Source organism: Crassostrea angulata, chromosome 10 (genome assembly GCF_025612915.1).
Source record: "Crassostrea angulata isolate pt1a10 chromosome 10, ASM2561291v2, whole genome shotgun sequence".
NCBI lineage: Eukaryota > Metazoa > Mollusca > Bivalvia > Ostreida > Ostreidae > Magallana > Magallana angulata.
Window position 1 is genome coordinate 14,419,597 of NC_069120.1, and position 12,824 is coordinate 14,432,420.

Sequence of the window (12,824 nt, forward strand, 5' to 3'; positions counted from 1 at the left end):
TGCAAATGCACTGTAAAATGTGTATTGAATGAAACATGTGTTACCAACATGGAGAGAAATATCCTTGTGATTTGTTTTGAATGAATATACTTTCTGTCCTGAACTATTTGTCTTCTATATTAAAATGTAACGACTTAAAACAATTCCATTCCATGAATAAATGTTATTGTACAAGCTTCTATTATCTACCAGAGCACAACATGGGAATACATATGTTAATGTATATTCGGTTTTAACAAAATATGTTTATTGTATATATATATATACCTTTAAACCTAATTATCATTCAAGCAGCAAACTTACGTGGGTCCGGTTTAAAGTTACGAAGAAGTTCATTTCATTTGCAGTTCGCTAAATGTAGAGCGAGCGCTACCTCTCAGGTATGGAGCTGTGCTATCGGTGGAGAATTGCTTGCACTCTCTGGAGTTGTCTGGAAGTGGTCTGTTTTGCGGGCATCATCTATGGATGGGGATCCCTAGTGTTCATTCTGAAAGAGGAAGGGTTTTACTCCGAGAATTGTAGAGACGCATCGCCTAGCAGTAACGTATCCTTGATTCCAGGATCTGTTTACAACGTATCTGTGATCGATATTCACAACCAATCGATTGATCTCTCCAACAGGACTCTTGCCTGTGATGAGCAGGAGGAGAAACTGAACCTGTGTTTCTCCATTGCCGTGGGGGTGATGTACTCGGGGCTGGCTATTGTTGGACAGTTATCGCTGAGATTAGGCACAAGGATTACACGAATTATTTTCACGTAATGTCAACCATAATTTTAGAATATTAATGCAGTTAAATAAGCAGATGTAAATGATTGACTGATTCAACTTTTAATACTAATTTTTAGATTTCTCTATTCTGTTGGCTTCCTCTGCATAGCGTTTGCGACCAAAGGTATGTTATAAACATTCTAATATGATGGCTTTCAAATATAATCATGGCATACTTGGTGTTAATGTTATTTTCTATTAATGGTTGCGGGTACACTTCACACATCAATAAATCGTGCAATGTGGTACACAACTGAGATGTTAAGTTTGACTGTAATGCGGCTGAGAATTAACTCATTAATTACGAATATACTGATAGTAAATTAAATATCGATTACTGTCGACTATCTGTTGACGGAATGACATTGTCAGTCAGTATCTGTTCAATCAATTCGCTTAGCTTCAATGAAAACTTATCAAAAACAAAACTAAACATAATATGTATTTGCAATTATAAGCACATTTTATTTATTTGTTAGGTCTTACTATATAATATAGGACAATTTGTGTACTTTTAAAATTATTATATCAAACAATGTACATCCGTGGACTCGTTTTAAAATTGATGCGAAAGATTAATGATTTACTTTACACCATACAAGCAAGTTCTGCATTTTCTTCACGTACAGTGAATTATATATTCATTTGACACACAAACCTTTGTAAGAGAATTTAAAACATGAGGCGCCATATTTCATATGTTTATAAATTTATGTGTCCCAGTATCAGGACAACAAAGAAACAAGGATAGTTTGACCCGAAACATGTTAAAGGGCATTTTAAAGGAATTAATCATAATCTCATTTGTCACAGACTTACAAACGTATAACAATGTACTAAACAGTGCGATGTACTTTCAGAAAACCCCTGGTTACTTTTGCCTGGACTCTCGTTTATATCTATAGGTGGAGCCACTGTCTTCTGTACAACTCTACAGGTATTCTATCATGAGTGTTGAAAAAAAAAGTTATTGAGTCATAAATAGCCCATTTATCTAGTATTGGTGCACACGCTTTCCTTCAACAGCAACATTCTTTATTCAAAAACAGCAGGTACGAAGCACGCTCAACATCTCACTGCGTAATAAAAAGGATTATTATGATCTATTGTCCAAAATAATGAGATTTGAATTCCTAAAACCGTGAGAAGAATTATTCCTATATTCCTTATATTACCAGGTTGCCAACCTCTACACTACCATTCAAACTACTATAGTGGCGTCGCTTTCGGGACTTTTTGATGTTTCTACCATAATGCAGCATCTAATCAAGGTAAAGGTCTCGAAGACAAGTTCTGAACTTAATTACAAAAATCAACCAAAACTCTGGAACAAATCGGGTGGCACGTATGGACAAGATAGAAAAAAGGGGCTGGGCTTTCAACTGTTTTGGTGAAGGTATGCCCCAAAAACGATAATACACGTCTGATCGAATGACGAACTGTAGACACAAGATTTTAGCTTGTTAATATCTGTCCATGCTACCGAGACGTGTTATCGCCTATGCATGTTGGCATAATTTTGCCCACTATATGCAAGTTCTTTTTCTATAGATTTTGCATGCAATAAATTGAAATAGACAAACATGTTAAATGATACCCTCACTACCCTCCCCCCTCCTCCAAAAAAATTATAGAAAGAAGATAGGGAATAAGATAGCGCTGTAACAACTTCTAATGATAAAGTATCCACGTACTAATGATATAAAGTTGCATTAGTGGTCCGACTTCTGACCGTTTATTGATATAATCTTATCATTAACGAAATACTTAACCGTCCACTAATGCTATCATTTCAAAATCACATCATTAAGGGTCAAATTCACATCCACTAATGAAAATAACCCGCAAAATGAGTACATCGTTGACCTTTAATGATACATTTATTTTTTTTGCATTTGAGGATGAATTTCAACCGTTAATGGTACTGTAGTACTATCTTGAATTTTGCAATTTGAAAGATTTAGGCAGAGAGGTGGTCATCATAACAATAATATTATTATAATTTTTCTACTCGAGAATGAAACGAAATCAAATGCTTTATGGGACTCCTTGACAAGTTTGTGTATGGGCCATGGTACTCGGGTGACCGTCAAGGCCAATTGGCCTCTTGTTTCTAATTAAATCTATTTGATGATGTTTAAATACAAGTTTGCAAAAGCACAATTTCTAACTTAGTTCAGTTTTGAATATTTTAACAAAAATAAGAAAAAATATATACATGTATTGCCTTTAGATTTGGAGGTATTGAGACCACAACCTTGAGAGCCAAATATCTAACGTTTGGTTCACTAGCCCCTGAGCCATTTCAGCCAAAACAAAGTACATTGTTAAAATGCTTTATGCGACTTTGGCCGGGAATTCACGGACTTGAATTATTTTTCTAAAACGTTCAATGGTTGGGATACAAAAGAATATCTAAAATGTATAGTGCAGTGGGTCATCTCTCCACGTCTTTGTTGATTGAAACCGGTTTGTTTTCCATTAGATCTTATTTAGACTATGATAAAATATGGAGCGTAGACCCACTCCATAAAAGGAAAGGCATTCATGTTCTAAAAAATGACATTGTTAGTAGGTTTTGATACGCATACGTCAATTTAAATCAACATATCCTAAGTTATGAACATATATAAGAGTTAAAAACGACTTTATGTTAAATGTACATTGTTTTGAATGATTTTTTAAAAAAAATTATTTATTTAGATTTGTTGATATTTTAATTTTTCAGTATTTCATCCGTCCATATGTAGACATTTTTCACGCCTTATCCACCAATCATCAAATTTCCTCACAAAATTTGTATGTGATTCCTACATTTTCCAGCGTCTTTGTCTGGAATAAAACTACGAATCAAATTTGTAATGTATTGTCCAATAAATTTCATCAATGACTTTTTAAAATATTTGATTGTGCCATTGCTGAAAATTATGTACATATACGTAATAATGCATCATTCTTTGAACATCATGAAGTGATCAAATACGGTCGGGCGTGATCAAATCTATCATAAAACCCTTCGGGATTTATAAGATATGATCATTCCCGACCGTATTTTATCCCCTCATAACACTCAAAGAATGATTCTTCATTTTTTAAGTGTTCTCATGTGTTTTAACCAAAGTAAACTAATCAGTTGAAAAAACTGTCCACTTCCCTTCTTTGTATAATAGCTTAACAAACCATAATTCCTAATGCACCTTTTCAGGTTGCTTATGAGCATGGCATTTCTCGAAAGCATTCCTATCTGTTTTTCTGTGGACTGGGTATCGTTATTTTCAACGTACAGACATTTGTGTTTTTGCCAAAAGACCATGTACGACGACAGCCCTGTGATTCCCAGAAATCGGCCAAGTCCCAGAGACCAACCAACGAGACGGACACCTCAAAGGCACTCCTGGAGAAAGAGAAAGGTATACCCAGTAAATAGCTTCTCAGGGAAATGAATTTCAAATTGGTTTATTTTGATAGGCAACTGAAATTCTAACCCTGTGTAAAGGATACTAAAGATTTTCCTTTGCATGTGGTGTTTGTGTTGTATTATTCGTAATATATAGATTATAGCGTTGAATATCATGGTCCTTTGTTCATACGTAGTCCAGTATATTGACATTTTTACACAGAAAAAATTGAATTTTCACAATTATTTAACATTTTATTGTCCTTAGCATAAACATGAACATTTTAGATGTGTGCGCTGAATGCCGTGGTCCTGCTGTTCATTTACTGTTATATATATGTTGTATATTAAACACCCAAATTCTAACGATTATATGCACCTTGCTTTAGATGTAAGCGATGAAAGCCGCAGGACTGTGGTTCAGAATGCTGATGATAGGTTGATCACCCACATCCTGTCCTTTGGGTACATCACGCACACTGTCTGGATGTCTGTCAGTGTCCTGCTGTTTGTCTCATTCATCGGTCTGCTCAACACATGGTTATCCACGATGTCAAATGACTCTAAAATTGGTAAGGTTATATATAGGAATGGCGATCGTTTGAAGTGAATTCTGTTTTGTTTCTTTTCTTTATGGAAGCATTTAACAGGGAATGGTTGTATCTACATCTGACTGCCTTCACGAGAAAAGGGCCATTCAAGTCAAAATTTCACAAACTCATTTTTTGGTCAATGATTCGGATTATCAAATTCTTTCTGAGAGGGTACAAATATACAACGATATGGCATTATGCAGTGAATCGCAGTATCGACATTTGTCAAAACTTTTTAAACCAAACTTGATTTAAGAAATAAGCATGACACCTATACTAGGACTATTTCGATGGTGTTTTATTTGTCTTATAGTTAGTTACTACCTCGATGTATTTGCCTATGCAACAATGTCTACCTCAGTCACTGCTATTATCGCCGGATTTGCGTACGACTGGCAGAGAAACCGATTCAGAGGTAAGCATGATACGTGGTTACTATAATTATCGCTTAAATATTTCTGTGATGCTGTGACGGATAGACATTAATATTTCCTTTTCATGTGTCTTCTTTTGTACAATAAATGCACGACATTTGTGTCATATTTTGACCAACTACAACTTGAAACTGAAATTTCACTTTAATATGCAAACTAAGACGACAAAATTATAATCCAAAATTTGATTCCTTTTTATTCATATTATTTTCATATTTTATTAATTAATCTTATGTTTTCCTTGCAATGTTCTTTTTCTATTGTCAAGGGAGTGCAATTCCGGAGCGTTACTTCCGCCCTGTGTGTTTCCCAATGGCGATGTGTTGGCTGTTCGGCACCCTGTCTTATTTATTGCCCCTGGTGTTCGATTCTCTCTATGTTGTTCTTCCAGTCTTCATTATGTTCACATTTTACCGCTCCTTTTTGTTCGCCATTGGAATTGCTTTTGTCACTGAAGCGTGAGTGTGAATTTATTGCACGTTTAAAAGTCTTATGAAATCAATGAAAAGTGATCAATACATATTTCTTATATTTAATTTTAGGCAATCGTTGTAGATCTTTTTAAAATTTTGTTTATTTAATTAGGAGAGGAAATCCCTCTTTTTTCATTAATAATCGTTATAATTCTAGTAATGATTACATTGAAAGAAAAAAACTAATTTTTATCATGTCTGTAAATCTTCAAATACCAATCACATAAGATATTTACATTTTACCATGAATTTTGTTATCAAAATAGATTTATTATAATTTAAGTATCCATACCATTTATTGATCAGAATGATAATTAGAGCTATATCATTGACATGAATATTATATCAATAATAAACTAACAGATACCGAAAAGGCATTAATAAGGCACTTGAAATACATGTTAAACTGTAAGTTTATACAACAAACTATGATCTGTGCTATGTAAACCAGTTATATTTGACTTGTTCATTCCTGTCTTCTATAGATTTCCCGTGAAGTATTTTGGTGTTCTGTACGGTACAATTATGTTCAGTGTTGGGGCGAGTAGTTTGCTACAGTATGCCTTTTTCGCATGGAGTAAATCCTATGATTCGGCTTTTACACATGTGAGTTTTTAAAATAGTTTCTATAATGAATAATTTTCTTATTTCAAATTCACTGATGCATTTTTGCTACAATGAAGTAAAACTGTATTAAAACTTTAAAAGCAATTTAAATGGAAATTTATCATCTGTGTTGTAAATTCAGGAAAATCAAATGAACCAAATAGGTCAGTTAACTAGTGAACAATGTTATATTATAGAATTCTTTTTCATAATTGCAGGTAAACATTGCATTGCTAACTATCGCCATTTTGACATGCTACCAACCTATTGTGTTGTGGATCAGAGGAGGCATTCCTAAATCAACACCAGATAATGATATTAACAACATGGAATTAATTATAAACCCTCCAAAAAGTGAAACGTGTTAGACATACGTTTACAGAGAAAGATTGTTGAATACGAACAGGGATCAGAAGGGTACATCAGACTACCACAGTGTTACGGTTGTAAACCAATCAAACGTCTTTCAAAGTTTATCCTGGAACCAAATGCTTCCAGAGATGTCCTTACAAATATATGTTTAAGTTTAACTTGCTTTTATTTGATACTTGTATATAAAAAGTTTATGATGTTTTGATTCAGGCACATATCACCGTTTTCCTTAAAGAGGGCGTATCTACCCTAAAATGTCCATGATATTATAGGGTATGTTTATATTTTCTTTTTACTTTATTTTGTATATACTTTTATTCCCGTAAATCATTATTTGAGGAAAAAAGAGGAAAAATAGCTTGAATAAGAGAGAGTGTTCGTTTATTCTCTCTTTGAGTTTGAATTTTTTGATTTGGGGGGGGGGGGGGGGTGTCGATCATTGTACCCCTGCAACCCCCTTCCCCTTGTTTGTCTGTTTTGTTTTGGGGTTTGTTTTTTTTTTTGCTTTTGTTGTTTTGTTTGTTTTTTAATATATTTTTGATATACATGTATGTAGAGCCTTTTCCCCTTTTCCTATTGGTTTTATATCATTTATACCCTTGAATACAATTATATTAGTATAATTTAATAGCTCTATGACAAGTGTTCATTACAAGTTATGTTCAAAATAAACAATTTAAGAATGTTATGAATATTTCAAGTCTTTTTGAAAGTGATGAACTATAAGTGTATTCTTTTACATGAGATTTGCTGAGGGCATTAGAAATAAAGAATCATTCTTTGGATTTTATGAGGTGATCAAACATGGTCTGCATGCGTGATCAAATCCAATAAAGCCCGAAGGGTTTTATAAGATATTTGATCGCACCCGACCGTATTTGATCACCTTATGTATACATGTATTCAAAGAATGATTGCTTATTACTTATATTTATATAATTTTCAGCAATTATACGATTAAATATTTAAAAACTCATTAATGAAATGTATTGGGCTATGCATTACAAAATCGATTCGTAGTATTATCACAGACAAAGACCATGGGAAATGCAATTATACTGTAGAAGTACATTTGTCCGCGTGGTATTTATTTACGCTATGAACGCGGGCACACATTTTCCGCGGAATTTTTTCCCAGTGTACTTAAAGTGCATTTTTGAATTGCATTACATGAATAGAAGAAGAATAAGGATACTAGTAATCGGAAGTTACTACATTATAGAACACTTGCATATATGTGTACCCAATGTATATAGTTTTTATCTATGCAAACTGTCAAACAAATTTGTAATGAGAATTCACATATTAAATAATTTAATCTCCTAAAGATTTGAATTTTCTGTAAATTTACTGACATGAAATTTAAACTTCTCCAAGCTTGAGATAACGGCACGTGTCAGACGATAAATAGCCCCAAGCGGGTCTGTCTTTCAATGACCCAATTAACTACACGCCAAGACCCGTGTTTTTACTGCAATTCTTAGATCCCTTTGTGCTCTGATTTTTAATTGATTAAACTGATCAACTCATAATTTAAACGACATGAGAACCCATAAATTGACAGTTAATAAAGATTAAATGGTGTTTCAGACGATTTTAGCCAGCGTCGTAACATCTTGACGGGGCTAACTAATGACTACCGACCAGTGCACAACCGAGAATTATACTGTTCACTGTGAACAGTTCTTACAATTTAAGTCCAAAGTTTGACAAATTCTAGATAATGAAAATCGCTCAGAACTATATTTAATAATAGTTATTCAAATGATTTTTTTTTCGTTCAAAGAATCCGCGTAAATTTTTACCCGCGGATTAAATTGATATTGTGATTCCGCGGAATTATGACCCCGTGAAAAAAAATACGTCTACAGTATTCAAACAATTGACAAGTATATTGCACTGTCTACAGTCCTAATTGCCTCGTGAATTAACATAATATGGTAATATACTCAAAATCCTACCAATAATATACGTAAATTCCATCCATATGTAATGTTCACCTAAATACTGTAAGTAAGTAATCGTGTATTTAAGTTTTCTTATATAAGAGTATGTAGAGATTTCTGCTTTGAAGAACTAAGAGTATACATCCCAAGGGCTTCTTTACATGCAAATTTAATAGTATATTAAGAACTTTCTGGGACATTTCTAAATATGAATTAAAATGGTTATGAAAAAAAGTTTCTGATATGGTCTGAATGTATATATTTAAATTCATAGCATAATTTTTTTCAGCAGAATATGAAGGCTTTTGGAAAAGTAAAGGAGCTTGTAAAAAATAACGTAGACAGTAAGACTTTTTTGTATTATTAGTTAAGCTTGTTGGCTACTTGGGTCAAATTGAGATCAGACTTTGATAGTATTGGCCTGGTTCTCGTGGCCTTGCGTATTGCATGGGTGAGCGGTGTGGCCCATGGGCCTGTGTATGGGACAAGAAGAAGAATGCAGTTACCGTTTTTAACTGTGACTGGAAGTTTTTTTTCCAATCAATCCTTGGTTTGACAAATTATGCAGTAGACACAAAATACGAACAATCAATTTGCCTTCCTTCTTCATTCCAAATATTCGACTCTATGCAGTAAAAAAGAAATAAATATTTCTCTCTCTCTCTCTCTCTCTCTCTCTCTCTCTCTCTCTCTCTCTCTCTCTCTCTCTCTCTCTGTTTTAATTTTTAATATCTATTGATCAATTTGAAAGCTGGAAATAATTTCTGAATGCACTGCAAATGCATAATCCCCTTTTCCTTTCTAAATTCTTCCGCATTAGGTACCATATTGAATATAATATTTAGAATTTTTAGATATATCCTACATGTATAATATGGAAGAAAAAGACAATTTTTTTATCATCGGTATTGAGCAAAGGGTCTCTAAAAGCATATACTGAATATGGTCATGACGCATTATTTGTTCTCCCCTACTATTTGCCGTGTCACCTAAATACAGAACTGATTTTTGGGAGTATTTTATCAACTTTCCTATGCGGCTACTCTGGCAAAACGGAAGTGAAACATTGTTTGGACCTAAGTACAAATAATGAGTAGAAAACCACCATCGCTGACAAGACTTTAGTTAGTACTTTTAAAAAAACAATCGATAAATTTGTTGCAATGTGTTCAGATGCAATGTTTTTCAGGGAACTTATTTATCAATACCTTGAAAATATAAGTACTAGTAGTCAGATTTTAATAGTAGATACAATTTTTGTAGTCGCACAGACCTAACACCAGAGTAGACCCCAACTAACCCTTAACTTTCGGGGTTTTTTGAAAATTTGGGTCCACTCGGGGTTTACTTTGGATTACTCAGGGTTTGCTTTTGATGTCCACTTTATGCACTGAAGTGTGAAGCGTCTTATCATATTACTGCCTGAAATGGTTTTCGCCGACATCATCAGTTTCACTCGCTAGATGGCGCATGCCTTGTAAATTCCAAAAACGCATGTACTTGTATGTTTGCTTTCAGAGTTATACTTCTGATCGGGGTTTACTCTGTGTGTTTACTATGGGTTTACTTTGGGTCTATTCTGGGTATACTTTGGTTCCACTCTAGTAAAGGTAATGTATATATGCATAGTAATCAAAGCACAGGTAATCAATAAATGAATAGCTAAATATCTCTCATTTTGTAACCTTCCCTAAAATAATATAAATAATATAAACCTCAAAGGTGTAAATCTTGCTTTTCTCAGATAAATTTTTATTCCTCATTCTCATAACATCATAACATCTTTACATACACTTACGCGTCAAAGGTTTGTCAATTTTTCTTTCTTTATCTGTTTTGTTTTGTTTTTTGGTGGGGAGGGGGTCAGATTTTGAAAAAATTTATACTGGTTAAAGTAGATTCAAATTTTTATTTCTAACATACACTGAAACAGTTTTTTGACAACTCATTTGTAAAATTTGATATTTCAAACACAGCACAAAGATATTTTGAAGAGCTCTACTATATACATCTATTGCAATATGCAAACCGAAAAATCTTCCTTTGGATGGTAAATATCAAATCTCAGGAACTGGAGGTTGGAGAAATATTTCATATAATGCAAAAAAGGCTAGAGAAATTCTGAACTTATCAATTCAAGTCTTTAAAAAAAATTGGTCCATGGGTTACTTTATAACGATTCTTTGAAAAATGTTGGTTTTCAATAAAATATATAAAAAAAAACCCAAAGTGACATACTTTTGGCACCTGAGTGTATTTCCTTTTATTACAAAAATGAATTCGTTATTCACTGTCAATCTGTGCTGCGTTCAATTTTCAAGTATACATATTTCCATTACTGAATGCAGATACACAATACATTGTAGAGTTTGATGGCGTTAATTCTACCTTGGAAATCCACATGCGCCCCGTTTATCGATTGGTCGAAACCTATAGCGACCTTAGAAAAAATCACAGACTGCACGAAAAAATCATGATGATGTCAGACTCTTTCTATAGTTATTTTTTTCTAGCTAACGTACTGATGTACACGCCCCGTTTATCAGTTGGTCGAAACCTACGGCGACCTATGAAAAATCACGGACTGCACGGAATAATCATGATGATGTCAGACTCAAATTTCCACAGGAGGCGATTTTGGCTGTTTCTTTTGCTAACGTACTGATGTACATTTACAATAACTTTTTGAATTTCTTGAATTTCACTTTTTACAATCAGTTTATTCATTTCTTTAAAGAAAGATGTAAATATAAACAATAAAATACTTTCTTTGATGATTTATGCAGGTTATGAAGGTAGCGATCATTGCAGGTTATGTACATGTACTTTATCTGCAATGACACCATGCACCTTCATATCCCGCTTGAATCAACAAAGACTGCATTTTATTGTTTAACTATTACACAGCAATATTCATTTAAGCATTGAGTGCTTATTTTTGGATGTCGTCGGTTCTATGACACACCAAGCGGTGCAGACAAATTGAATACCGCGCGCAAACTAGCGCGGTACGATAATTTGTCTGCACCGCTTGGTGTGTCGTAGGACCGACGACATCCAAAAAATAAGCATTCAATGATTATATTTATATTTTCATACTGATGACTATGAAATATTGTGTATCGCCGCTATAAAGCCATTATTTGCGCTCTTAGTCAAGGATATGAAACTTACATAGAACAGCCATATTAAGCTTCCACGACAAAAAATAAAGTGCCAGAAACTTTGTGGAGGAAAATATTTCTTATTAAGGAGTAGATATTTAAACAATAAAATGCTTTCTTTGGTGATTCATTCGAGATATGAAGGCATTGCAGAAAAAAACATAACTCGCGTTAGCGTGTTATGCTATTTTTCTGCAATGATCGCTACCTTCATAACCTGCATGAATCACCAAAGAAAGCATTTTATTGTTTATATTAACATCTCTCTTTTAACTAATTAATAAATTGATTACGAAAAGTAAGTAAAATTCAGTAAATTACTGTTTGTTTAAATAAGTACATGTACGTTAGCTAAAAGAAACGGCCAAATCGTCTCCTGTAAGACTTTGAGTCTGACATCATCATGATTATTTTGTGCAGTCCGTGAGTTTTCTTAGGTCGCTGTAGGTTTTGACCAATCGATAAACAGGGCGTGTCAATTTCTGTCCTGTCAGTTTCTCGTCAGTTTCAGCCGCTGTAGATTTCGACCAATCGATAAACGGGGCGTGTAGATTTCAGTCTGGCTGTTTCTATAGAGCTATTTATTAACTATAAGTTTCCGTAAGAAATAGAGGAAATTATAATTGGTAGATGTAAATATAGAAAACTGAACGTCGCAGATTTCCAATGCAAACATAACGGGAAATATACACTGATTGTAAATATATGGAGTTTTCTGTCTATAACTCGGAATTCTTGTCGGAAAAGTCCCAGAATTGATATTTGAAAAAAAAAACGTGCGTTATTATCATATATACTAGTAGTTGATTTTGGTGCTTTTAGGTCATCTCGAATCTTAAACTTATGATTGCTGTATTTTCACTGCACTGTAGAATACCATTAGTGCTTCTTTTTTAAAAATAGAGACGTAACCTAATCATCATACCATTTGTATAAAAAAAATCTGCATGTATTTTCCCCTTATTTTTTTTAGAGAGATATGCGTACGGCGGAACCAAAGAAACGAAGCCATCGTTTTAAATATGAGTAGTACATGTTTGTGTACCTCTAAATATGGTTAAGTTTCT

The 12,824-nt window shown here is 33.7% G+C and overlaps 1 protein-coding gene across 1 annotated transcript; it reads left to right on the plus strand.

Annotated features, from left to right (window-relative positions):
* Positions 1 to 382: 382 nt before the first annotated feature.
* Positions 383 to 7,974, plus strand: LOC128167391 (equilibrative nucleobase transporter 1-like). Its single transcript, XM_052833092.1, has 10 exons — positions 383 to 759; positions 850 to 896; positions 1,633 to 1,709; positions 1,951 to 2,043; positions 3,978 to 4,182; positions 4,559 to 4,741; positions 5,076 to 5,177; positions 5,465 to 5,654; positions 6,155 to 6,275; positions 6,494 to 7,974. Exons 1-10 carry the CDS (start codon positions 383 to 385, stop codon positions 6,641 to 6,643), a joined length of 1,545 nt encoding a protein of 514 aa, XP_052689052.1. The 3' UTR covers positions 6,644 to 7,974.
* The last annotated feature ends 4,850 nt before the right edge of the window (positions 7,975 to 12,824 follow it).

Bases quoted from the DNA above. Each gene is read 5' to 3' on its own strand.
- LOC128167391 (XM_052833092.1), top strand. From the start codon at position 383: ATGGAGCTGTGCTATCGGTGGAGAATTGCTTGCACTCTCTGGAGTTGT. The intron at 760-849 runs GTAATGTCAACC...ACTAATTTTTAG, and splicing joins ATTACACGAATTATTTTCAC to ATTTCTCTATTCTGTTGGCT. The intron at 5,178-5,464 runs GTAAGCATGATA...TCTATTGTCAAG, and splicing joins GCAGAGAAACCGATTCAGAG to GGAGTGCAATTCCGGAGCGT.